The sequence below is a fragment of the Anabrus simplex genome, chromosome 1 (assembly GCF_040414725.1).
Source record: "Anabrus simplex isolate iqAnaSimp1 chromosome 1, ASM4041472v1, whole genome shotgun sequence".
Classification (NCBI taxonomy): Eukaryota; Metazoa; Arthropoda; class Insecta; order Orthoptera; family Tettigoniidae; genus Anabrus; species Anabrus simplex.
The window spans coordinates 1,138,035,056-1,138,062,130 of record NC_090265.1 but is presented as its reverse complement, the minus strand read 5'-3'; the positions used below and the strand labels follow the sequence as shown (position 1 = coordinate 1,138,062,130).

Sequence of the window (27,075 nt, the reverse complement as noted above, 5' to 3'; positions counted from 1 at the left end):
TAGAGAGAATTATAAAAGGAATATTTATGCAATATTGGTGAGAGATGTACAGTGTATCTTACAGAATAAACTGGGCGAGTTGGTTGTGCAGTTAGGGGTGCACAGCTGTGAGCTTGCATCTGGGAGATAGTGAGTTTGAGCCCCACTGTCGGCAGCCCTGAAGATGGTTTTCCATGGTTTCCCATTTTCACACCAAGTAAAAGCTGGTAATAAGTTGACCCTGAAAGTGCTTCCTTCCCATTCCTAGGCCTTTCCTATCCCATCATTGCCATAAGACCTGTGTCAGTGCTACGCAAAGTAAACTGAAAAAAAAAAAAAAAAAAAAAAACCACACAGAATAATTCTAAAATTGCCTGTGAATAGCATACCTCTACTGCAACTTCAGCTGGATTCCTGAAGGAATAAACAACTAGAGTGTCGGACCTTCACTCATCAAATTGATTGTTGATCTGTGATGTAAGAAATAAACTCAATGCTGACCATGGAACTGTAGTTGAATAAGTCGGGAAATTTTTTGAAGCAATCCTTCAAAAAAGTTTGTGTTATGCCAGATCCTCTGCACAGGGGTTATAATAACATTGTTTTACCCTTTAAAACCACCACCAGCATCAGCGAATTGCTTATGCAGAATTACAGAATTACAGGATAAAACATGCAATATTGTTGTAATAAGTTTGTTGTAATAAGCCTAAATGTAGGCTTTAATAAGCACAATTAAGCATAGGTTAAAGAATACAACAATAATAGAATAATGATTTGCTTCATGGGTAGCCCACAGAATAATTATCATCACATTCACCCACTCTTTACTGTGTCACATAGTCTGAGAAATAGCAGAGTCCTTCTTAACCTTAATATCGAAGGGGACTTGAAACATTATTCCATGTGGGTGTGAAGCTTAAGTCTCGATCTGTGACAGTAGCTTCATATCTTGAACCATCAGTCATGATAGGATAAGCGACTTGACTTTCTTCTCTATTTGCACATATTTGGCTATAATCCATTACTGTGGAATTATTGTGTATTCTTTCTTCAACTGCAACGTTACCACACGGCACCAGCTGACGAACCACAACTGTGTTTCCTTCCCAATGGGATATATCAAAAATGGATTAGCCTCAATTAGTTTGACTCATTCTACCAGAAGATCATACTTGTTTCGTATAACTTTCTTTAAGAAAACTGGCCCCGGTGTCACGAGCAAATTCGGTAACGAACAGCTGTAAGAGGATTTCCGGTGATGACTTGTGAGAAGTTGCATTGGTGGCTTTGCAAAGGAGTGATCGGACTGAGTGGAGAGCTTCTTGCAACACGGTTTCCCCATTTAGACACATGAAAATTTTGAGATTTAAGAGCCAACATTATGTTCTTCCAGATAATTCCATTGTATCTTTCCACCTGTCCATTTCCTGGTGGATAGTATGGAGTCATATGACTTGTTGCTACAACAAGATTATTTAGGAATACTTTTAATTCTTCAGATATGAAGGATGGACCTTGGTCACAATGTATATAGAATGACATGCCAAAAATGAAAAACAGCTAATACAGGTTATCGATGTTATATCTGAAGATGGGAATTGAGAATATTCATCTACAATTGTGAATAGGTATTGGTTTCTGTTCAAAGAAGGAACAGGCACCTTTAAATCAATATTTAGCCTTTCAAATGGTGCAGTGGCTATTGTCAGTTTGCCTTCAGTCTTATGGAATCTAGGTTTGAATTCAGCGCATGTCATGCAAGAAGTTAGTTTCCTGATATCTTTTATTTTTTTGCAATGCACCTATTGATACATGAGCATCATTCTCAGATGACAGAGAGAATCGTGTAGACTTCTTGACGTATCACTGTCATATCTTTCAGCTGCTGAACATATTCCCAAAAAGGTATCAGCTACTGTACTCTGATTGCCTTGATAGAAAATAATCTCAAATTTATAACCAGAAAGTTCCAACTGCCATTGCTTGAATTTTTTTCATTCATGAATTTGTTTACTGTATTGTTGTCGAACATAAATGCTATTGATTTCTGGTCCAGAAATTAACTTAAAATGACATCCTACTAGATAATGTCTCCACTTTCTCAATGCTTTAACAATACCATAAGCTTCTTTCTTGACAGCTGAACATCTTTGCTCAGACTGGAAAAAAGGTCCAGAAAGGAATGAAACAGGTTTTCGTACTTGAGGGAGAGTAGCACCTATAGCAAAATTGGAAGTGTCTGTTTCTACAGTGAATATAGACTCATCAGCAATGGAAGTTTGAATTGATTGAAGGCTGAAGATACCTCTAAGGACACAGGAATGCTCTTGAACTGAATTAGCAGACATATCTTTGCTAAGAACCTTTCAGTCCACCTTGAGTATTGAAAAAAAATTCAACAGTTCTGCACTAAGATGCAATATCCTTGGAAAGTGGTAGGTTCAAGAGCAGATGAAGACATTCGGGATCAGGCTTGATTGTTTGATTGCTAATAGTAGAGCCGAGAAGATTAATCAATTTAGATGAGAAAGTACACTTGCTTTTATTCAGTGTTAAATTTAATTTGTCTGCAACCAAGAAGAAATTCTTTAAATTTTGATCATACTCTTCTTGATTTCTTCTACAGATAATCACGTCATCTGGATAGGCATACATATCTTTAACTTTTTCACATTGAATGAAGCTGTCTGTCACTCACTGGAAACAAGCAACTCCATTTGTTACACCAAAAGGTATCCTACAGAATTAGTATAGAATTCTGCAACTCTCAAACTCTGTGTAATGTATTTTGATATCTTCTGGACAAGATCTTCCATTCTAGAAAGAGGATGGGCATGTAGTAAGGTAAATTTATAGTCTGTGAGTAATTAGTAACCATCCTCTTTTTGTGATTTTTGTTTGTCGTTACCAAGACTTGAACACGCCACAGACTTGAACTCTCTTCAATGATACCATCTTTCAGTAGCTTCTGAGTTTCTTGTTCAATGAACTTCAAATCTTTCAAATTATGTCAGGATTTTATAGTGACAGGTTTGCAGTTTGGTCTCAAATTAGAAAATAGTGAAACAGAGGTAACATGTGCTGCAGGCAAGCTACAAATTGAAATAAGCTCTTTTGATCCTCCAAAGGAAATCTCTACAGAAGAGTGTTGCTTCAAAATGACATCATAATGACATCATCACACAGTTCTTGAAGTACCAGCAATTTTCTTCAACCATACGAATGACCCATTATCAAAAAATTGAAAAAGCCGAATCCTCTTATGGTAGATGAAATCGAGGAAGCTGCCATAGAAACATTTCCATGTGCAGGGTAAAGTTTTAAGTTATGAACCAAACCAAACCCCATGGCACAACAGCCCCGAAGGGCCATGGCCTACCAAGCGACCGCTGCTCAGCTGAAGGCCTACAGATTACGTGGTGTCATGTGGTCTGCCACAACTAATCCTCTTGGCCGTTATTCTTGGCTTTCTAGACCGGGGTCACCATCTCACCGTCAAATAGCTCCTCAATTCTAATCACATAGGCTGAGTGGACCCGAACGCGTTCGCAGATGCAGGTAAAAATTCCTGACCTGGCCGGGAATCATACCCAGGGCCTCCGGGTAAGAGGCAGGCATGCTACCCCTACACCACGGAGCTGGCTACTTTAAATTATGAGGCAGGGCAAATTTAAAATTAATGAAGCTTTCTGAACTACCTGTATCAACTAAAGCATCTGAATAGTTGATTTTTGAAGCAAAGGTGGAGCTGCAGCCAGAATTGAAATCGATGTTTGCTTTGAAGTGATGATTTACTGTAGATGCTATGGAAAAATGATATTTCTGGTTGCACTGGTTACATATAGCATTCTCAGCTGGACAGCATTGCCAAATATGTTTCTCATGGCCTCAAAAATAGCATTTTTGTTGAATAGACGCAAAAGTAGTAGAAATGCCATTTTTAGCTGATTCATTGACCTTATGTTATGTGGCATTGATAGCTGAGTTAGAAGTTATCCACAACTCAGAATGGAGCTGCACCATTTCCAGAAAATGAGCCTGATATACAGCATTATTCAGTGATGAGGTGATGTTCTGTAATAAGCGTTGTCAAACTTTCATGCAAAATTATCCTATAAATGAAAGCATTCTGAATGAACTCATTGTGACAGTGCTCTGCAGTCACAGCTTTAAAATTGCAATCTTTACTTAACAGTTTGAGCGCTTCTATGTATTGATCTAATGACTTGCCAGCTAATTTTCATCTTGAGAAAAGTCTATGTTGAGCATAAATTTAATTTTCTTGCTTCACATAAAGAGCCTGTAGTATTTCAATTGCATTTTTGTGACTTTTAGACTCAGAAATATGTACATAGACAACGGGACTGATATAATTAATTAGAAGGTCAATCTTTGCACTGAAATGAAATGGCATATGGCTTTTAGTGCTGCGAGGGTCCGAGTACATGTTCGGCTCGCCAGGGGCAGGTCTTTTGATTTGACTCCCGTAGGCGACCTGCGCCTCATGATGAGGATGAAATGATGATGAAGACGACACATACACCCAGCTCCCATGTGAGCAAAAGTAACCAATGATGGTTAAATTCTCCGACCCTGCCGGGAATTGAACCCGAGACCGCTGTGACCAAAGGCCAGCATGCCAACCATTTAGCCATGGAGCCAGTTAATCTTTGCACTGTCCATGGCTTTAGCAGAAGAGAGGAATTCTCATAAGTTTAAAACCAATTAATCCTCTGCTAAGAAGCAGTACTTACGTTAGGACCACTATCAAATCTGGTAGATTTCAATAACTTTTCCACACTTATTAAACTGTAATAAGTTTAACTCTAAGACCTAAATGTAAGCATAATTGAGCATAGGTCAAAGAGTACAACAATAATAGAAGGGTATGAGGTATCCAGTAAGAAGATACTAAAATCCTTTTCAGAGCTGTTGCCCATTTTTAGATCTGAATGTTGCTGCTGGAATGTTTAATATAGAAAAATTCAAGTCATGCATTTTTATGTTGCCCCTACACACATTGAAATAGCATAATAAGACAGAAATTAATAGTATCATTGGGGCGTTTATGGTAATTCTCTACCTTCCTTTCTACTTCTAACATTCTTCTGTAATTCTGTTCCATTCCAGGTTCCTTCTTCCACAGTGATTCTCCATGTACCTTTACTATTTTTTATTTTCATTTACTTCCTTTAAATTTCTGATATTCTGTATGATTTTGTACAGATACTGCTCAAGGCACTTCAGACCTCAGTGGCCACGTTGACTTCTTTCCTAATGGGGGCACAGAACAACCAGGGTGTGTGAAATCAACAGAATATCCCAGTTTGTTCAAGTTGACTCGAGAAACTCTAAAACCAGGAACCATCTATCCTGGCTGCAGTCATAAGAGAGCATTCAAATATTTCATAGAGTCTATTGTAGCACATAACTGTTACTTCAAGAGCTATGAGTGCCCCAGCTATCCTTTATATGTGCAGGTAAGCATTTTAGTTACTGAGTTAAACACTTAGCTTAAAAACCCAGAACTCTGATTTTATATATTTACAAAAAAAAGATTAAAACTACGAGAATATTTGAGTGCAACCTAACAGTATGCAGTAAATAAACCTAAACCCCCGAATAGTATGTGCACCTAGTACCTTAATTATCATCATCATTTCCCTTTTTTCCCCTCTCCTTCCACCATTCATTTTCTGTAATTCTGTTCCATTCCAGATTCCTTCTTCTTATACTGACCTGTAGAAGCATTGTAAACAAAGGAATCAAATTAAGTAATTTAATAGATATATACTTACCAGATATTGTACCGTAATAGGAGTTGAATCATCGCTGAGAAATGATTTAATGGATGCAGAAATATTCTCACGGAACTGGAGTGTGTATCATAGAGATAGGATAGGAATGATTGGAGGGAGAGTATTCATTCTGGTGAAAGAAGAATTTGTAAGCTACAAAAAAAGTTAAGGATGAAAAACATGAAATTCTGGGTGTAAGGCTCATCTCTAAAGAGCTCTATAGAGAAACCAAAGTAATAGACGGTATTAGTAATCACGAAGCTGTTTTTGTCGTAGTTAAAAATAAATGTGAAAGAAAGGAAGGTATTAAAATTACGACTATTAGGCAGTACCATATGGCTGATAAAACAGGCATGAGAGAGTTTTTAAAAAGTAACTATGTTCGCTGGAAAATGGTAAATCAAAATGTAAACAGACTCTGGGATGGGTTTAAAGCAGTTGTTGAGGAATGTGAAAATAGGTTTGTACCTTTAAAGGTGGTAAGGAATGGTAAAGATCCACTATATTATAACAGAAAAGTAAAGAGACTAAGAAGGAGGTGCAGGTTGGAACAAAATAGAGTTAGAAATGGTTATGGAAGTAAGGAGAAATTGAAGGAACTTACTAGGAAATTGAATCTAGCAAAGAAGTCAGCTAAGGATAACATGATGGCAAGCATAATTGGTGGTCATACAAATTTTAGTGAAAAAATGGAAGGGTATGCATAGGTACTTCAAGGCAGAAACAGGTTCAAAGAAGGACATTCCAGGAATCATTAATGAACAAGGGGAGTGTGTATGCGAGGATCTTCAAAAGACAGAAGTATTCAGTCAGCAGTATGTAAAGATTGTTGGTTACAAGGATAATGTCCAGATAGGGGAGATGAGTAATACTAATGAAGTATTAAAATTTACCTATGATAACAATGACATTTACAGTAAGATACAAAAGTTGAAAACTAGAAAAACAGCTGGAATTAATAAGATTTCTGGGGATATACTAAAGGCAATGGGTTGGGATATAGTACCATATCTGAAATACTTATTTGATTATTGTTTGGTTGAAGGAGCTATACGAAATGAATGGAGAGTTGCTATATTAGCCCCTGTGTATAAAGGAAAAGGTGATAGACATAAAGCTGAAAATTACAGGCCAGTCAGTTTGACATGCAATTGCATGTAAGCTTTGGAAAGGCATTCTTTCTGATTATATTAGACATGTATGCAAAATTAATAATTGATTTGACAGAATGCAGTTTGGGTTTAGGAAAGGTAATTCCACTGAAGCTCAGCTTGTAGGATTTCAGCAAGATATAGCAGATATCCTGGATTCAGGAGGCCAAATGGACTGCATTGCGATTGACCTATCTAAGGCATTTGATAGGGTAGATCATGGAAGACAACTGGCAAAAATGAGTGCTATTGGACTAGAAAAAAGAGTGACTGAATGGGTGACGATATTTCTAGAAAATAGAACTCAGAGAATTAGAGCAGGCGAAGCTTTATCTGACCCTGTAATAATTAAGAGGGGAATTCCTCAAGGCAGTATTATTGGACCTTTATGTTTTCTTATATGTATCAATGATATGTGTAAAGAAGTGGAATCAGAGATAAGGCTGTTTGCAGATGATGTTATTCTGTACAGAGTAATAAATAAGTTACAAGATTGTGAGCAGCTGCAGGGTGACCTCGATAGTGTTGTGAGATGGAGAGTGGGCAATGGTATGATGATAAACGGGGTTAAAAGTCAGGTTGTGAATTTCACAAACAGGAAAAGTCCTCTCAGTTTGATTACTGCGTTGATGGGGTGAAAGTTCCTTTTGGGGATCATTGTAAGTACCTAGGTGTTAATGTAAGAAAAGACCTTCATTGGGGTAATCACATAAATATGATTGTTAATAAAGGGTACAGATCTCTGCACATGGTTATGAGGGTATTTAGGGGTTGTAGTAAGGATGTAAAGGAGAGGGCGTATAAGTCTCTGGTAAGACCCTAACTAGAGTATGGTTCCAGTGTATGGGACCCTTACCAGGATTACTTAATTCAAGAACTGGAAAAAATCCAAAGAAAAGCAGCTCGATTTGTTCTGGGTGATTTCCGACAAAAGAGTAGCATTACAAAAATGTTGCAAAGTTTGGGCTGGGAAGACTTTGGAGAAAGGAAACGAGATGCTCAATTAAGTGGTATGTTCCGAGCTGTCAGTGGAGAGATGGCGTGGGAGGACATCAGTAGACGCATAAGTTTGGGTGGTGTTTTTAAAAATAGGAAAGATCACAATATGAAGATAAAGTTGGAATTCAAGAGGGCAAATTGGGGCAAATATTCGTTTATAGGAGTAGGAGTTAGGGATTGGAATAACTTAGCAAGGGAGATGTTCAATAATTTTCCAATTTCTTTGCGATCATTTAAGAAAAGGCTTTAACAACAAATAGAGAATCTGCCACCTGGGCGATTGCCCTAAATGCAGATCAGTAGTGATTGATTGATTGATTGATTGATTGATTGATTGATTGATTGATTGATTGATTGATTGATTGATTGATTGATTGATTGATTGATTGATTGATTGATTGATTGATTGATTGAGCCTGCCCATCTTGCTCTTGCTCTCTTTCCCTCAAACCTAGCCCCTATCATCTGCTTCAGTACCCGTCCCTACCCAGGTCCAAACCATCTTAGTCTGTTCTTTATAGTTCTGTCATTTACCGGGCGAGTTGGCCGTGCGTGTAGAGGCGCGCGGCTGTGAGCTTGCATCCGGGAGATAGTAGGTTCGAATCCCACTATCGGCAGCCCTGAAGATGGTTTTCCGTGGTTTCCCATTTTCACACCAGGCAAATGCTGGGGCTGTACCTTAATTAAGGCCACGGCCGCTTCCTTCCCACTCCTAGCCCATTCCTCTCCCATCGTCGCCGTAAGACCTATCTGTGTCGGTGCGACGTAAAACAACTAGCACACACAGTTCTGTCATTCAGATTTTCTACTCCATTTTCCTATCTGACATATTCATTCACTCTGTATTTCCTTGTTTTTCCTATCACACTTCTTAAGGATTTCATTTCACTGGCTTCTTGCCACTGCCCAGTTCTCTGCTGCATATATATATTGGTGTACAGTATATCTTATACATCACCGTTTTGACATCTCCTTCTTCCCAGCTAGGTAGATGGATTCACCTGTTGTACCTAGGATTGCCATTTTCTTTAAAAATGGAAGATTTTTCATGAACATACACACTGCCTGACAAAAACGTTAAGCACCCAGAAGGAGTGAGGAGTACATATTTTTGAAAACAGGGAATTCACTTCTCCGTTAGCAGGTTAGCAATCCCTATTTCCTAATGCAGTGGGACCACACAGTTGGTCTGCCTCTGCTAAGCAGAGTCTTGGAGGGGCGTGCTAATCCAATTGATGAGCCCAAATGGCATGTCTGGGTGAAACTCTGCGAACACACATGGCCTAACCACCCAAAAACTGGTTCTATTTCCGTAAAAGCCATTTTTGCAAAGTTCTCTACATCAATTTCCAGCTCTTCCATGGCATGCCTCATTGCATCAATAACCATATGGTTTGAACAACTGGCTTTCTGCAGGTTGGGATTCTTGGAAAGCAACAATTGATAAACAGATTGTTTCCTGCCAAAATTCACATTAGCATTGTCAACACTGTATGCTGTTAAATTGTTAATATTTAGTGCATGGCTGTCCAGACTATCAAAAATTAACTTTGCCACTGCATTTGAAGATTCATCAGACTGTTCAATAAATATCAACAGTTTGTTCTGTACGTCTTCAAATGATTCAAGGTATCTTATACATATTTATTAGGAACACCTTTTTGTTGCCTCTGTTGGAAGCATCTGTTACTACTCAGAAAAATTACTACTTTTAGGGGATTTCAGAATATTAACAAAATCACTGACTCTTTTAGATGCTAATTCGTTTTTACTAACATTTCTACCTTCGTCTTGCCAGCTTTTACTGCTATTTCCGAATGTGCAAATATATATGACATCAATTTATTGCCACAATCCAAACTTGCACAACTGAGGTTATGTTTGATCGTGTGATAAGTCCTAACTCACAAGCTGTGACACACCGGGCAAGTTGGCCGTGCGGTTAGGAGTGCGCTGCTGTGAGCTTGCATCTGGGAGATAGTGGGTTCGAACCCCACTGTCGGCAGCCCTGAAGATGGTTTCCCATGGTTTCCCATTTTCACACCAGGCAAATGATGGGGCTGTACCTTAATTAAGGCCATGGCCGTTTCCTTCCCATTCCTCGGCTTTTCCTATCCCATCGCCACCATAAGACCTATCTGTGTCGGTGCGACGTAAAGCAAGTGGCAAGCTGTGACAACTTTGGCTTCAGAATTTATTAGCGTTTACAAAATATTTAGACACTTATTATGTCCTTTGTACTTGGCATGTTGCTTGAGATCAAACTGTCCACCGTGCGAAATGCTGAATTTGTTCATACACAATGCACAAAAAGTACATTTATCAGTCGAACTAAGCCTAACTCACGTGAAAGTATCTTCCCATTTCTTTAAGTACCCTTGTCTGTACTAATATTGCTTGTAGCGTTTCCTCTTTGTCAGTGAACTCATTATGATTCTTGAATAAAAGTAAATTGAGAAAAGTAGGGAATGTATGGATTCTAGTAATTATCACTGCAATGAAGTTTACGAACATGAGTATAACAGAAGAATAGGTAATGAACTATATTGACAGCACTATTGATTATGCGATCGAGTGATCTTCAGAAGTACCAAGCTAAACAGAAACTACTCTAAAATCTTTACCTGAATGGTAATAATAACAAATACAATCAAAATAATGTGCATTTTAGTTATATTTATATTAAGGGGAATAATTGTTTTGGGTTCTACAATAAGTCAGCACCAAATATTAAAAAATGGAAGAAAGTGCTGTATAAAAAATGTAAGGCTAAATCAACAGTAAAGAAACATAAGAATATGGGAAAATATATAACCTTGCAACCCTAGTTGTACCCTATATCCAACCTTGTATTTTGCATTAATTCGCTTCCTGGTTATTTGAAGCTGTCCACAATTTCGAGATACAAAAGTTGAAAGCTAGAAAAGCAACTGGGATTGATAAAGTTTCTGAGATACCAGTACATTCAAGACAACGGGTTGGAATGGATATAGTGCCATGTCTGAAATATTTGATTACTGTTTGTATGAAGGAGCTAACCAAATGAACAGAGTGTTACTATAGTAGCCCGACTGTACAAGGGAAAGGGTGGTAAATATAAAGTAGATAATTACAGGCCAATCAGCTTGACATGTTTTGCATATAAGCTGTGGAAAACAGTCTTTCTGATTACATTAGACACGTTTGCATAATTACTAACCAGTTTGATAGAAGGCAGCAGGTTTCGGAAAGGTTATTCCAGTGAGGCTCAACTTGTAGGATTCCAGCAAGATATAGCAGATATTTTAGGTTCAATCAATCAATCAATCAATCAATCAATCAATCAATCAATCAATCAATCAATCAATCAATCAATCAATCAATCCTGATCTGCATTTAGGGCAGTCACCCAGGTGGCAGATTCCCTATCTGTTGCTTTCCTAGCCTTTTCCTAAATGATTTCAAAGAAATTGGAAATTTATTGAACATCTCCCTTGGTAAGTTATTCCTATAAATGAATATTTGCCCTAGTTTGTCCTCTTGAATTCCAACTTTCAGCTTTATGTCAAATAGATTATTGACCTATCCAAGGCTTTTGATAGGTTAGAGATCAAGGGAGACTGCTGACAAAAATGAGGGCTATTGAACAAAAGAGTGGTTGAATGGGTGGCTAAATATCTAGAAAACAGAACTCAGAGAATTAAAGTAGCTGATCCTGTAACAATTAAGAAGGGAGCCCTGCAGAAGAGTATTATTAAACATTTATGTTTTCTGATATATGCATAAATGATATGAGTAAAGAACTTGAATCACTGATACAGCTTTTTGCAGGTGACGTTATTCTGTTCCGAGTAGTAAATAAATTACAGGACCTTGTGTTTTTGTGAGTGATTGCAAAAAGACATCAATAAGGTTGTGGGATGGACAGCAGATAAAGGTATGATAGTAAATGGGATGAAAAGTCAGGTTGTTTTACCAAGAGTTTTAATTACTATGTTTATGGGGTGATAGTATCTCATGGGGATCACTGTAAGTACTTAGGTTAATATAAGGTCTTCAATAGGGTAATCACATTAATGAGGTTGTAAATAGAGGTTACAGATCTCTTTATATAGTAATGAGAGTATTTAGGGATTGTAGTAAGGATGCAAATAAGAGGGCATATACTGTATTTCTCTGATCAAGACAACCCTAAATGCAAGATGACCCCCCCACTGTTTCCTTCAAAAAAAATTAAATCATGCTTAAAAAGTACTTTGTGAAATCATTATTTTATTTATAACAAATTTCAAATTTTATTTGAGAAAAAAAAAACACTCACACAAGTATTATGTAAATCCTACCTACTTCCCTAATCATTTTCATTAGAGGTATCTGATACTGCCTTCTAAAGTTCAGGGAATTCCTATTCGTGAGCCCGCATTCGTATTGCATCTCGTGTTATGGCCATTCTGACCTTGCATTTTTTGTGCACATACCTCACAATTTCATGCTGGACTTCTTTAAAGCATCCTTGTTGCGGGCCACTGAATGCCTTTCTTGTACAGTACATATTTTTAGACTATCTTTGTCTTCACGCGAACGTCGAACATTGGCTTTAGTTCTGCCGTATTTTCTTGTGGCTGCACAATTATTCTTTATTTCCACGTGTTTAACAACCATTAATTTAAAATTGGCATCATAATATCGATGAGAACCCACTGAAAATTTTCCAGCAATGCCTGTTCCACGTGTCTCTACAATACTACAATGCATCACAAAAACACTGTATATCTACAGTCTATAAAACGGTTACTTTTACTAAGCGTCAGGTAGAGTAGATGCATTATAACTCTGTCGTTGAATAACCGTGGCCTTTCTAAAAATTCTAAGGGTCGCTTCCTTGCTATTCCAATTCAACTTACATTTTCTGCACAACTGAGGCTCGGAAGTACATTATTGTTGATTTTGCAATTAGCTCAAGCGAGTAAGTAGGCTCAATGTTTTGATGCCATTCTGTGGATTTGTAGAGGCTAATAGAATGTCATTCTATCTTCACTATTACAAGAACCAGTAACATTATACAGAGGCACTGTACAATCGACTGCCGCAGTTGGCGATGTATAATAAAGATGGGGACGTTGATGGCTGAGTTTTGTGCACACGCAGGGGAGAGGGGTGAAAGGAAGCGCGTTGTTACCGTGGTAGCTGCCAGTGGTGTTCGTTACTGTTACGTCGTAAATGCAAGACGACTCTTGATTTTTCATATGATATTCTGAGAAAAAAACATCATCTTGGATTCGAAGAAATACGGTAAGTCACTGGTAAGACCCTAAGTAGAGTATGGTTCCAGTACATGGAACCCACACCAGGATTCTGCGAACCATGTGACCTTGCCGCGGTGGGGAGGCGTGCGTGTCCCAATGAAGCAGATAGCCGAGCCGCACGTGCAACCATATCGGATGGGTATCTGTTGAGAGACCAGACTAAGGAATGGTTCACCAAAAGGAGGGTAGCAGCCTTTGGGAAGTTGCAAGGGCGGCAGTCTGGATGATTGACTGATATGGCCTTGTAATAATACTCAACATGGCTTAGCTGTGTTGATAATGCTACACGGTTGAAAGCAATGGGAAACTAGAGACATAACTAACTCCCGAGGACATGCAGCTCTCTCTGTATGAATGATGTACTGATGATGGCTTCCTCCCGGGCAAAATATTCCATCAGGAAGATGGATACTGACATTCTGCGAGTCGGAGCCTGGAATGTTAGAAGTTTGAATCGTTGTGGTAGATTAGAGAATATGAAAAGGGAGATGGATAGACTAAAGTTAGACGTAGTTGGTATAAGTGAAGTTCATTGGCAGGAAGAACAGGATTTTTGGTCAGGCAACTACCGAATTATCAACACAAAATCAAACAGGGGAAATGCAGGAGTTGGTTTAATAATGAATAAGAAAATAGGGCAGTGGGTAAGCTACTACGACCAGCATAGTGAAAGAATTATTGTCGTCAAGATAGACATCAAACCAATGCCCACCACAATAGTGCAGGTCTATATGCCTACTAGCTCAGCGGATGATGAGGAAATCGAAAGTATATGAAGAGATAGATTTTAATACAATATGTAAAAAGTGTCGAGAATCTAATTGTGATGGGAGACTGGAATGCAGTGGTAGGCCAAGGATGAGAAGGTAATACAGTAGGAGAATTCGGATTGGGACAAAGGAACGAAAGAGGAAGTTGGCTGGTTGAATTCTGCACTGATCATAATTTAGTCCTTGAGTGAAGCTTTTAAAAGTAGGAAAGATCATACTATGAAGATGAAGTTGGTGTCCAAGAGGACAAATATTCAGTTAAAGGAAGAGGAATTAGGAAATAATTTATCAAGGGAAATGTTTCATAAATTTCCAACTTCTTAGAAATCATTGAAGAAAAGACTAGGTAAACAATTAATAGCAAATCTGCCACCTGGGTGACAGTCCTAAGTGCAGATCAATGATTGATTGATTGATTGATTGATTGATTGATTGATTGGTTGATTGATTGATTGATTGATTTACAATTCCTTTCCCTACTCTGTCATTTCTTGTTACCACCATCGTCTTGCTCTTTTCTGCACTGAATTTCATGTTGTATTTTACAATTTTCTCATGAAGTATGTCCAGTTGTTATTGTACTTCCTCAGTGTCCATTCCCCACACCACAATATAATCAGCAAATAGCATAATGTTTATCTCTCTTTCACCAAATGTTTCCTTTTGACTCCTTCACAATTTCATCTACTTCCGTAATAAACACCAGTAAGTGGTGACAGCATGCTTTCCTCTCTTAGTCCGGAAACATTTGTAAACCATTCTGTCCTCCAAACTTGGGAATGGATAGAGTTAAAAACAATTGCCATACACTGCTTGTAGAATTTCCATAATTTGTTGCCAACTTCATTTTTTACCATGGTTTCCCATGCCTTTTTCCCTCGATACCTTCACTTTACTTCCATCTTTCTGTCAACTGTCTGAGACTAAAGATGAGGTCCACCATTGATCTGCCATTTCTAAAAGCCATATTGCTCCTCTTCTAACTTTCCTTTCATCTTTCCTCTCAATTTCCATTTATTATCCTTTCCACTATTTTTTGCAACTTATGATATGAGTGTCATTCCTTGATAGTTATCAGTTATATAATTTCTTGCCTGCTTCTTAAACTCTGGTATTATTATTCCCTTTATTCATTCTTCTGGCACACATTTTTGTATCCATATACATTCTACTAATCTATACAGCCAGTGTAGACCTGGCTCTGTAAGTAGTTTCAAGATGGCATAAGCTTGTATAGTTTGAATTCTCAGATCAGTTTTGTCACAGTTCAGTGGAGAAGAAGATGAGAATCAATATATTTACAGAAAAATTGGTTAAAAAGTTAATTTTCTCCTGGCCTCAAAATGATGGATACTAGCTGGAGGTCAATCTGTGTTACTTGGACTCTGTGGCGGGTGATGCTCGATGGGACAACGATGACAAATGAGTGATATGTAATGACAGTAGTCATGAATATATATGTTGTATCATTGTACAATAAATAATAGTTTTTATCTTTATGGTTAATACTAATTCAGTGAACTAGTCCCTTAACAAAACATATGGTGACCCCAACGTGATTATAACACGTAAATTAAGGAAAGTTATGGTAGGATACGTAAGATTTCTTCGTGAGTGAAAAATACTGGCACACAACCGTGGAAAAGTTATTGAAGCAACGTAAGCCAATTCAGGCTTCGTTCACAATGTGTATAATGAATTAACACAAAATTTAACCCATGAAATAGTTGAGCTGGAAATGGCATAGAAGATGCTGACAAAATTGCTCATCCACTCTGTACTATTCATGTCCACTCTTGGTGTGTGGTATGGATGTGTGCTGATAACGAGGGTTTTGACTGCGTGTGTTCGTGTGAATTAGTTTGTTATCTGGATCTACATTGTTTTTTTGTTCTTTTTGGTGTCCGATTTCCAGTATCTTTTATTATTTCATTCTTGTTTCTGGCTTCCCCAGCCATTCTCTCATTTAATTTTTGGCTCTGCCATCTTTTAACTCCATTTGTGTATTTTGAAGGTAACCATGGAAATTTTGTATTTGTTATGTTTTCTCTATGTATGTATTCTATGCATACTTCCTTGCCTCGCCCACCTGCCCTCACCTTACTTCTTATTTGATAATGTTTTCTTTGTTCCTGAAAGATAATAGATTTTTCTTTGGGAATTGTTGTCGCCAAGAAAAAAAAACCCAGAAGGGATTGGTAAAAATGAGGAAGACACTTTGATTCGAGGTCACTTCATTGACCCAAAATATAAAAGGGTAATACTCTAAAACCCAGTTTCAACAGCCTTTTTTTCTGCATGAGATAGGCAACTTCTTAATTCGGTGGCATTCTTATTTCATTCTGATGATATTGTAAAAAATATACACTGACTGACAGAGCAAATGCAACACCAAGAAGGAGTGGTTCGAAAGGGATGAAAGTTGGGGAAAAAACAGAGATGGCACGGACGAATAATTGATGTTTATTTCAAACCGATATGCAGGTTACACAATGCGCACGGCATCGACTCAGTAGGATGTAGGACCACCGTGAGCGGCGATGCACGCAGAAACACGTCGAGGTACAGAGTCAATAAGAGTGCGGATGGTGTCCTGAGGGATGGTTCTCCATTCTCTGTCAACCATTTGCCACAGTTGGTCGTCCGTACGAGGCTGGGGCAGAGTTTGCAAACGGCGTCCAATGAGATCCCACACGTGTTCGATTGGTGAGAGATCCGGAGAGTACGCTGGCCACGGAAGCATCTGTACACCTCGTAGAGCCTGTTAGGAGATGTGAGCAGTGTGTGGGCGGGCATTATCCTGATGAAACAGAGCATTGGGCAGCCCCCGAAGGTACGGGAATGCCACCGGCCGCAGCACATGCTGCACGTAGCGGTGGGCATTTAACGTGCCTTGAATACGCACTAGAGGTGACGTGGAATCATACGCAATAGCGCCCCAAACCATGATGCCGCGTTGTCTAGCGGTAGGGCGCTCCACAGTTACTGCCGGATTTGACCTTTCTCCACGCCGACGCCACACTCGTCTGCGGTGACTATCACTGACAGAACAGAAGCGTGACTCATCGGAGAACACGACGTTCCGCCATTCCCTCATCCAAGTCGCTCTAGCCCGGCACCATGCCAGGCGTGCACGTCTATGCTGTGGAGTCAATGGTAGTCTTCTGAGCGGACGCCGGGAGTGCAGGCCTCCTTCAACCAATCGACGGGAAATTGTTCTGGTCGATATTGGAACAGCCAGGGTGTCTTGCACATGCTGAAGAATGGTGGTTGACGTGGCGTGCGGGGCTGCCACCGCTTGGCGGCGGATGCGCCGATCCTCGCGTGCTGACGTCACTCAGGCTGCGCCTGGACCCCTCGCACGTGCCACATGTCCCTGCGCCAACCATCTTCGCCACAGGCGCTGCACCGTGGACACATCCCTATGGGTATCGGCTGCGATTTGACGAAGCGACCAACCTGCCCTTCTCAGCCCGATCACCATACCCCTCGTAAAGTCGTCTGTCTGCTGGAAATGCCTCCGTTGACGGCGGCCTGGCATTCTTAGCTATACACGTGTCCTGTGGCACACGACAACACGTTCTACAATGACTGTCGGCTGAGAAATCACGGTACGAAGTGGGCCATTCGCCAACGCCGTGTCCCATTTATCGTTTGCTACGTGCGCAGCACAGCGGCGCATTTCACATCATGAGCATACCTCAGTGACGTCAGTCTACCCTGCAATTGGCATAAAGTTCTGACCACTCCTTCTTGGTGTTGCATTTGCTCTGTCAGGAAAGAGAAAGAGAGCCTGCCGGGGGGCTCAGCCATACATATTCTGATGTACCTGCATGTTATACGTAAGTAACTTACCCCATCGTATTCTTTTCTTCTCTGTTATGAGGGTAAGGCAATTTTTATTTTGTGTTTCCTTTTCATTTGAATAACCTCCCTTTTATTTAAGATTATCACTGTCTTAATATATGTGTATTGATTTTAGTGCTGCTTCCTATACTTGGTCTATTGGTATCGGAAGCCAAGTTCAGCTACTGACTGTTTCCTGTCAGTTTCAATCACGATCTACTTTTATCATCCCTCTGCATCACTTTGCTACCTCTATTTATGTGGTGGGGGTAGATTGAGTAGGAAGATGATGAATTTATGTACATGTAACATGAAAATGTAGGCAAGGTTAGAGATCACAAATCTGATACTTCATCATCATCATCATCATCATCATCATCATCATCATCATCATCATCATCATCATCATCATCATTTCCCTGTATCCAGCTGTAGCCGGGTAGGGGCAAATATGGTTCCTCTCCACTTTCTTTGGTCTTTCCACCACTCCTCCTCCAACACTGTGTCCCAGTCCAGGTTTCTTTCTATAATGCTGCGTTGGATGGTATCATTCCATCTCAATCATGGTCGTCCATGGCCTCTCCTTCCTTGGATTTGCATTTCCATCACCTTTTTTGGCATTCTTTCGTCGCTCATTCGCTTTATGTGCCCAAACCATCTTAGTCGGCTCTTCTCTATTCTATCAGTCATTTTTTCCACTCCAATTTCTTCCCGGATTTTCTCATTCCTTATTTTGTCTCTTCTACTCTTCTGTATCATACTCCTCAAGAATTTCATTTCGGCTGCCTGTATTCGACTCTCATCCTTCTTTGTCATTGTCCAAGTTTCTGCTCCGTAAGTTGTTATGGGTACGTAATACATCTTGTACATAGTATCCTTTGCTTCCATTGGAACATCTTTGTCCCATAACATGATGATACACTATGATAGAAACAACTTCCAGCTTGAATCCTTTTACTAATCTCAGCATCCAGTCAAGCATTCTCCATTAATTCACTCCCCAGGTATTTAAACGTTTCCACTACTTTCAGGGGCTTGTCTGCAAGTCTACTAGACATAACAAGAGTTTTACTCTTTTCTACACTTATTTTCAATCCACATTCTTCAATCTTCCCATTCACCACATTCAACTGTTCTTGAACCTTCCTGTCGTCTTCTCCCCAAATCACAATATCATCTGCAAATAACATCATGTTCATTTCTCTTCCTCCATATGCTGCTTTTGCTGTTCTCATGATGTCATACTTCATCTGCATCTAAAAAGAATTTAAACTTCCTAAGGTGGAACTTGGGGGATATAAAGGAATGGCTCGGATTCTGTAGCATGTTTAAAATAATCCATGATATGAAATCTGAAAATAGATTTCAGTATCTGATTCAGTGCACCAAACCTGACAATCGAGCCAGAGAATTCATAAATAGCTTCCCAGCCACTGGCAAAAACTATCCTAAGGTTATAGAGTGCATTAAGGAACAATTTAACATGAAGATTTTTTGACTGAGTATCACATTAGGAAGCTTATGGTTTAGTCATTCAGAATGTATCCCATAAGAAAGACAAGTCAGAAACATCCACCTTATATGACACATTAGAGAGCAACTTAAGAGCTTTAGAATCCATAGGTGTAACCAGGGTTAAATATGGGTCAATGTAGTTCCCCCTTGTAGAATCATACTTACGTGAATATGTTTTAAGGGTATGGCTCAGAAATCAATTGTCAGTAAAAGAAGATTTTTATCAGTACACAAAAAGATCAATTGGATGCTCTTCTTAATTTCCTCAAATGTGAAGTGGAGGGAGAAGAAAGGATAAACCTTTGTGCAGGCAGGTTTTGGTTTATCCAATAGAAAGAAACAAGAGAAGGCAAGGGGAAAATTTCTGAAGGCACCTCATTACCAACTGTAAGTTCATTGTTCTCTGCAAAATTTTGTGGCAAGAAATGAGAGAGAAAAAGAGAGAGAGAGAGAGAGAGAGAGAGAGAGAGAGAGAGAGAGAGAGAGAGATGTTACCATGCTTAACAACATGAACATTCAAAGTGCCACAAGAGAGGTGTTTCTTCAAACATTGTGTATCAAGCTGACACATAAGTGGAAGGAGAAGAAGGTCCGAGCATTGATAGATAGTGGATCCCAGAGATCCTACACCTTACAGAAGACAACTGAGGAACCTTTGAAAACAGAGACGATGATTTGTAAGTTGTTTGGAGGCACTGAGACCTAAAAGAAGACCACCATTTGTACAATGTAGAGGTGGCAATTTTGATGGTTCATATAATACAACATGACTAGAAGGTAATTTGTGGGAAAATTCCAAAGTTGAAGTTTGAGCCTTGGGTGAAAGAGAGAAAGATATGGCCATCAGATGAGGGGACAGATCTGTCTAACGTGGAAATTCTTCTAGGAGCTGATTTTGCTGGAAGTATTTTGATGGATGAAATGCATAAGCATGAATCAGGATTGGTAGCCGTAAGGACCATTCTTGGCTGGACTGTTACTGGTAAACTTAAGGAAGGGGAGAGTTGCTCTGTATACAACCTCACTGTTCAAGCTGCTTCGATAGCTGATCTATGGAACTTAAAATACCATAGGCATACCTGATCCAGTGGAAAACAAGTCAAGAGAAGAAATGGAAGGAGCGGCATGTCATTACTTCCAAAATACAGTAAAAGAAGAAGTGGATAGTGATATTCATGTGTGCTGTTTTCAGAGCTGTACACTTTGAGCTCATCAGGACTTTGTCTACTCCAGGATTCCTTCAAGCATTATGAAGATTCATTGCTCAGAGAGAGAGACCAGATGTTATTTACAGTGATAATGGAAGAAAGTTTGTAGGAGCTGAAAATGTGTTCCATGATATTATCTGAACCAAAGTGAGTGTAGAGGCTAGTTGTCTGCAAATTGCTTGGAAATTCAATCCTCCCACTGATGCTTGGTGGGGAGGCTCTTGGGAGCATTGTTAAAGAAGTTGTTGCAAATGCTAGGGCATTCCTCTTTAGATTATGAAGAACTATTGACAGTATTGGTGGACACTGAAGCAGTTATTAATTTCCAGCCATTGACTTACTTATCTGAAGACAGTGATGATTTACTACTATTGATTCCAGCAATGTTTTTTCAGGGTGGGAATACCTGATATTGATCACATCGATCAGATAAGCCATGAAAATAGATTCAGATATATGCAGCCTCTAAGGACAGAATTACACAAAAGATTCAGGCTAGAATAACTAGGGAAACTTAAACTGGAGTAAGGTAAGGCAAACTCACATCAAGAATTAAAGGTGGGAGAAGTAGTGATCCTTGCACGTAGAATGGACTGGCCTTGCTGTCGTCAGGGTGGTCAAGGTGAGGACTATTGTTGGTTGAGTTGGACCAGCCTGTGCAGAACATCTATCCAATAGAAGCAACTCCCATAACTGATAGGTAGTAAGAAGAAGAGCTCCTAGAGAAGAGCCCTGCTGTGCCAGTCTCCAGCACAACTGTTCCACGAGTGGTTACTGCAAGATGTGGGAGGAAGATACAAATTTCCTCTCATCTCAGTTTGTAGATTCCTTCTTTGATTTGTTTTGGTTGTAAATTTAGTGGTTTTAATCATAATATGATGGCAAGGTAGGAGAATGTTGAAAAAAAAATTGGTGAAGTTTATTTTCTCCTGGTCTCAAATTGACACTGGCTGGATATCAATCTGTGTTATGTGGATCGAGTGGTGGCTGATGCTTGATGGGACAATAATGACAATTGAGTGACATGTAATGACAGTAGTCATGTATACACCATATATGTTGTGTTGTCGTACAATAAATAATAGTTCTTATCATTATGGTTAACATTAATTTGGTGAATATATATTTGTGAACACTGTAATATAGCAAAGCATATTGCTCCTTGCCACAATGCATGTCACACAGCAACAAACATTTCAAGTAACTTGTTCAGAATTTGAACAGAAAAACATGTCTTGTCTTCTTCTGAAACTTTTTCTTTGTAATGTATGTTATTTTTCATTGTAATGTGCCTATTGTCATGTGTCTTGTTTTTCATTGAAAACTGTAAAATATCTTCTTTTTATTATAATTTTTTTATTTTAATGTATTCTGTTTATCACTGAAAATATCTTTTATTTCATTTCATTCCATTTCATTGTAAGGTTTTAATGGTAATTTTTCACAAAAGTATTCACTGCTGAAAGCATTTCACAGAATTTACACAACAAATTTATTTGGGCTTTTAATATAGGTTCTTTCAAAAATTGTTTAATTAATTTTTTGTGAATAATTTTGAGAACGATAATTGTCCTTAGGGAGAATGTGAAGAAAAGTCCTATTCAGTTCTTGGCTTAGATGCTCCACGCCATCGCCCTTCTCTGCCTGGAAAGTTCTACCTCACCACAGCGCAGTCTCCACCTTTCTGCTGTAAGTAATAGTTTCTTAAATTTAACTACAGACATGTGAAAATTAATAGAATAAAGAAGAACATTTAATAGTTATTAGATTTTATCATTTCTTCGCTTGCAATTTCTTTTTATTACTGGATGTCAGTTCTCTTTTTTTTTTTTTTTTTTTTTTTTTTTTTCTTTTTTTTTTTTTTTTTTTTTTTTTTTTTTTTTTTTTTTTTTTTTTTGTATAACCATCTGGATTCTCTCTTGACATGCTTGACATTATGTTCTTGCATATTTCCCCTACTTCTTCATCACAATGTCAAACGTCTATAAGGTCATTAATAATGTTATTAGTTTTACATCCCATTGACTACATTTGTATGGTTTTTGGAGACACCAGGTGCCACATTGTTGTCCCACAGGAGTTCTTTTACACTCAGAAAATCTACCGACACAAGGCCGATGTATTTGAGCACCTTCAAATACCACCAGACTGAGGCAGGATCAAACCTGCTAAGCCAAGTTGGAGTCAGAAGGCCAATGCTCTACCATCTGAACTGCTCAGCCCAGCTGTATGAAGTCATCCATGGTGCCAGTTCTGGTTATAATTGTCTTTTAATGTAGAATATGATTTTTGGAGGACATGCTTGGTCAGAAGTGACACACGGACAGTGCTATCAACAGTCGTATAGCACTCAACTGTGATCATTGTGTATGTGTTTTTGTGATGTGGTGTCCTCGCTGCAACGTGTGTAGGCCCCATAGTGCTTTGTGTTTCAAATACTTTTCACACATTCTGTTTCTCTGCAGTCACACATATGGGCTCCGTTGCCACTTGTCCGGTTAAATATCCTACAAAATACCTTGACAATGTTGCGAGATGGAGTGCAGGCAATGGTATGATGATAATAATAATAATCGTATGGCCTCAGCTACCGTGTGCAGACATTTCAATTTGACGCCATCTGGCTGTCTGCTCGTCAATTTCGACGTCCCGTTTTACTCTAGGCCCCCACTAGATGGCAGGCCGAGTAAACCGAAACTCTCTTGGGCGTCTATGGCTGAGATTTAATTAATTTTGTCGGGTAAACACCAAATGTGTCACCAGAGATCTTTTACATGCCAACATCGTACGACATGGAGTGTCGAATGGACTTTTTTCCGCCCTTCAAAAATCCGACTACCTCTGCCGGGTTTGAACCTGCTATCTTGGGATCCGGAGGCCGACATTCTACCGCTGATCCACAGAGGCAGCTGGTATAATGATAAACAGGATGAAAAGTCAGGTTGTAAGTTTCACCAACAGAAAGTCCTTTTAGTTTTAATTACCGTGTTGATGGCGAGATTGTACGTCATGGGGATCACTGTAAATACCTGGATGTTAACATAAGGAGTGATCTTCATTGGGGTAATCACATTAACAAGGTTGTACAGAAGGGTTACAGATCTCTTCACATGGTTATGAGGGTATTTACAGGTTGTAGTAAGGATGTAAAGGAGAGGGCATGTAAGTCTCTAGCAAGACCCCTATTAGAGTACGGCTCCACTGTATGGGACCTACACCAGCACTACTTGATACGAGAACTGGAAAAAATCCAAAGGAAAGCGGCACGATTCGTTCTGGGTGATTTCTGACAGAGGAGTAATGTTATGAAAATGTTACAGACTTTGGGCTGGGAAGACCAGGGAGTAAGGAGATGAGATGCTCAACTAAGTGGTATGTTACAAGCTGTCGGTGGAGAGATGCCGCGGAATGACATCAGTAATGGAATAAGCTTGAGTGGACCCATAGGAAAGATCATATGGGGATAAAGTTGGAATTCAAGAGGACAAATTGGGGCAGGAAATTCATTTCTAGGATGAGGAGTAAGGTATTGAAATAATTTATCAAGAGAAATGTTCAATAAATTTCCTATTCTTTTGAAAACATTCAAGAAAAGGCTAGGCAAAGAATGGATAGGGAACTTGCCCCTGGATGACAGCCCTAAATGAAGATCATTGATTGATTGATTGATTGATTGATTGACTGATTGGTGAGTAAGCTTGAATACTGATTGTCTTGTCCTTGAATCTTCCCACTAGCTGCCTTTTTGACTTGGGTCGCCTGGTGTACTCTGTTTCACCCTTTGGTTGAGAGTAGTTGTGCTCTTGGGACCAAATTCCCTTGGCTGGTTTGTAATTTGTAATTTTTCTTTTCTAACTTAGGGAACATTACAATTTTCTTCTTCCACATGATATCTCTTCATACAAAAAAATTTTGTCACAAAGGTATGTACTGGATATCATTAGTAAATTTTGAGATCATTGTGTTTAACCTCCACTTTACTATGTATTAACCTTTTAATTTCCATGTATTAACTTCTTTTCCCTGTCTTATCTGGAATTTCATTCCAAATTAGTGTTGAAACTATGAAAGTGAGCGTACTGCATCATGACCTCACGGTCAGTATTACTGCTGCATGTTGTAATTTCTCTTAAATTTACATCTTACGTTTTATGACCTCATTCAGAGCTGTTAGTTCTTCTGCCCTTATGACATTTAAATTCTTTTGGTGGCTGTGATGTCATGCTACTCGTCATATTAATACATTAGTATGTATTACCACTACACCTTACTCTTTCTGTAACCAAGTGCTTATGAGACTCCAAGTTGTTTATTCCTTCCCACCTTGTTGTATGTCCCCCAAATTATTTATTTATTTATTTTATTTGTATATTTACCCCTCCTCGTTGTTAACAAATTATTTTAGAAAATTAACTGACTCATCTTTGAGGTTTTAACTGCAACATAAACTTTGATTCCAGCATCTTTCCACTTCCACATTTCCTGTCATTTCACATTCTTACTGTGTATTTTAGTTCTTAATGTAATTTCCTTCCAGATCTGTTTGCATTATTCTCCCGATAGTTGTGGTTGTGTATTTAATCGGTTGTAAATAGACGACCCGTACAAGGCATAGTATGTTACTGCATGAGCGTGGTGCATTTAAGACCTCATGTTGATGACTCAGTTTGTTATTTCTGCAGTACAGGTCTCCATGTATTTGATAACTTGAAGGCGTCTTCCCTGTTGATGTTATTTTTTTTTTTTTTTGCTAGGGGCTTTACGTCGCACCGACACAGATAGGTCTTATGGCGACGATGGGATGGGAAAGGCCTAGGAGTTGGAAGGAAGCGGCCGTGGCCTTAATTAAGGTACAGCCCCAGCATTTGCCTGGTGTGAAGATGGGAAACCACGGAAAACCATATTCAGGGCTGCCGATAGTGGGATTGGAACCTACTATCTCCCGGATGCAAGCTCACAGCCGCGCGCCTCTACGCGCACGGCCAACTCGCCCAGTTTGATGTTATTTGGGCGCAGCTCTATCTCTATGGCTTCCCTCACAAGACGAGCATAACACCACCATGGCACAGTGGGACGCACTCAAACTGTCGACAGAGAGCGGTGCATCAGTAACTTCCCTCCCAACCACCACAGCACAGCGCCGCGATCCTCGAGTCCTGTTAGTGGGGTAGGCCGTGGATAGTACGGGCATGACTTCCATGTTCCTTCAGATAATTTCTTTGCTCACTGTCGGAGTCAAAACTTCACATGCCCTGATGAAGGCCAATGCAATTTGGCTGAAAGCTTGGCTTTATTATTAATAAATATATATATAGTGGCTTTAATCCAGTTCATTTATTTCTATATGTTAATACAATGAGCCACGAAAACTTACGTTCATTAATCTTTTCACCTGTTTACCTGGTATCACTAAGAGGACCTTGTTTGCTGTTACAAGTCTGTCAGGTGTTGCCTTCTGGCAATGTCACCAGTGACCTAGATATTTTGCTATCCTGCCTGGAGAAACCTGTTGCTGTTCCCAAGTGAACGAAGCTGTGTTGGGTGAGTTTTTGTCCACTGTATTCTATTCAGTTTGACATTCGATTTTTCAAATTTTTAGACTTGTGAGTCATCAGAAAACCTGATCTAAAGCATCAAAGTCAACTAATCACACTACGCAGTTTGTGTCATTTTGAAGTGCTATGTTTGGAATTGTTTGAAGTGAAAATTACTGGTGTGTCAATCTTTTTTTTTTTTTTTTGTTTGTTTGTTTGCAACTATGCATTCGTTGTGCTATCAAGTTATTTCCTCGTAAGTGAAAATTTTGTTCCCTTAGTTGTTCTGATCAAAAGTGTTCCTACTCCTTACCCTGGAGAATTCTTCTGTTGGTAATATGTTGCCACATATGAATCTACTTCTGTTAAATTATTACTATGTATTTTGATGTTAAAGTTTGTAGGCAAGTTTTCTTCAAATTCTGTTGAATATGTTATAAATTAATAAGTTTTGAGTGATAATTAACTGTCTTCTTTTAAATTATTTGTTGTCCATTAGTGTTGTGTTCAGTTGTGCTAATTTTTTCTTGTCAACCGTGTGTTGTTATTTGTTTAGTCATTTTACTGTTCTTCGGTTCAACTGTGGGTGAGTATGGGATCACCTGAAGCGTTCCTAATCAGCCAGAAGACTACAGGATCTTCTGGGGTGACTGAAAATTTTCCTTGATCATCTGTCGAGCTTTTACATCATGTATTTATTCATTTCACCATCCTGTATATTTTATTACAGCCTAGGAATTCCTCAAGGTAGGAAAGGAGGGGTATCTATGAAGGTTGCCATAATATCATAGAGCGAGACTTGGGAATAAGCTCACCATACTATTAGTCGAGGTTTCTACCTTAGGCTCAAAAATGCAATTGATGTAATATGATGGTACACTTGTGGTCAGGGCTGTTTCTGAGGTCTGTAATATTCTAATTTGAAAATAAAAAAAAATAAAAAAATTAGATTGTTGGATTTAGGATCTTGTCACATTTGAATTTCAT

At 39.0% G+C, this 27,075-nt stretch overlaps 1 protein-coding gene across 1 annotated transcript in view; it reads left to right on the top strand.

Moving 5' to 3' along the window:
* Positions 1-26,768, top strand: part of LOC136876861 (inactive pancreatic lipase-related protein 1) — a 36,055-nt gene extending 9,287 nt beyond the window's left edge. Inside the window, exons 3-5 of the mRNA XM_067150624.2 lie at positions 5,209-5,462; positions 22,132-22,243; positions 26,645-26,768. Of these exons, the coding sequence (XP_067006725.2) occupies positions 5,209-5,462; positions 22,132-22,243; positions 26,645-26,694 (416 nt within the window). The 3' untranslated portion in view covers positions 26,695-26,768. The remainder of the gene's footprint in view (positions 1-5,208; positions 5,463-22,131; positions 22,244-26,644) is intronic.
* The last annotated feature ends 307 nt before the right edge of the window (positions 26,769-27,075 follow it).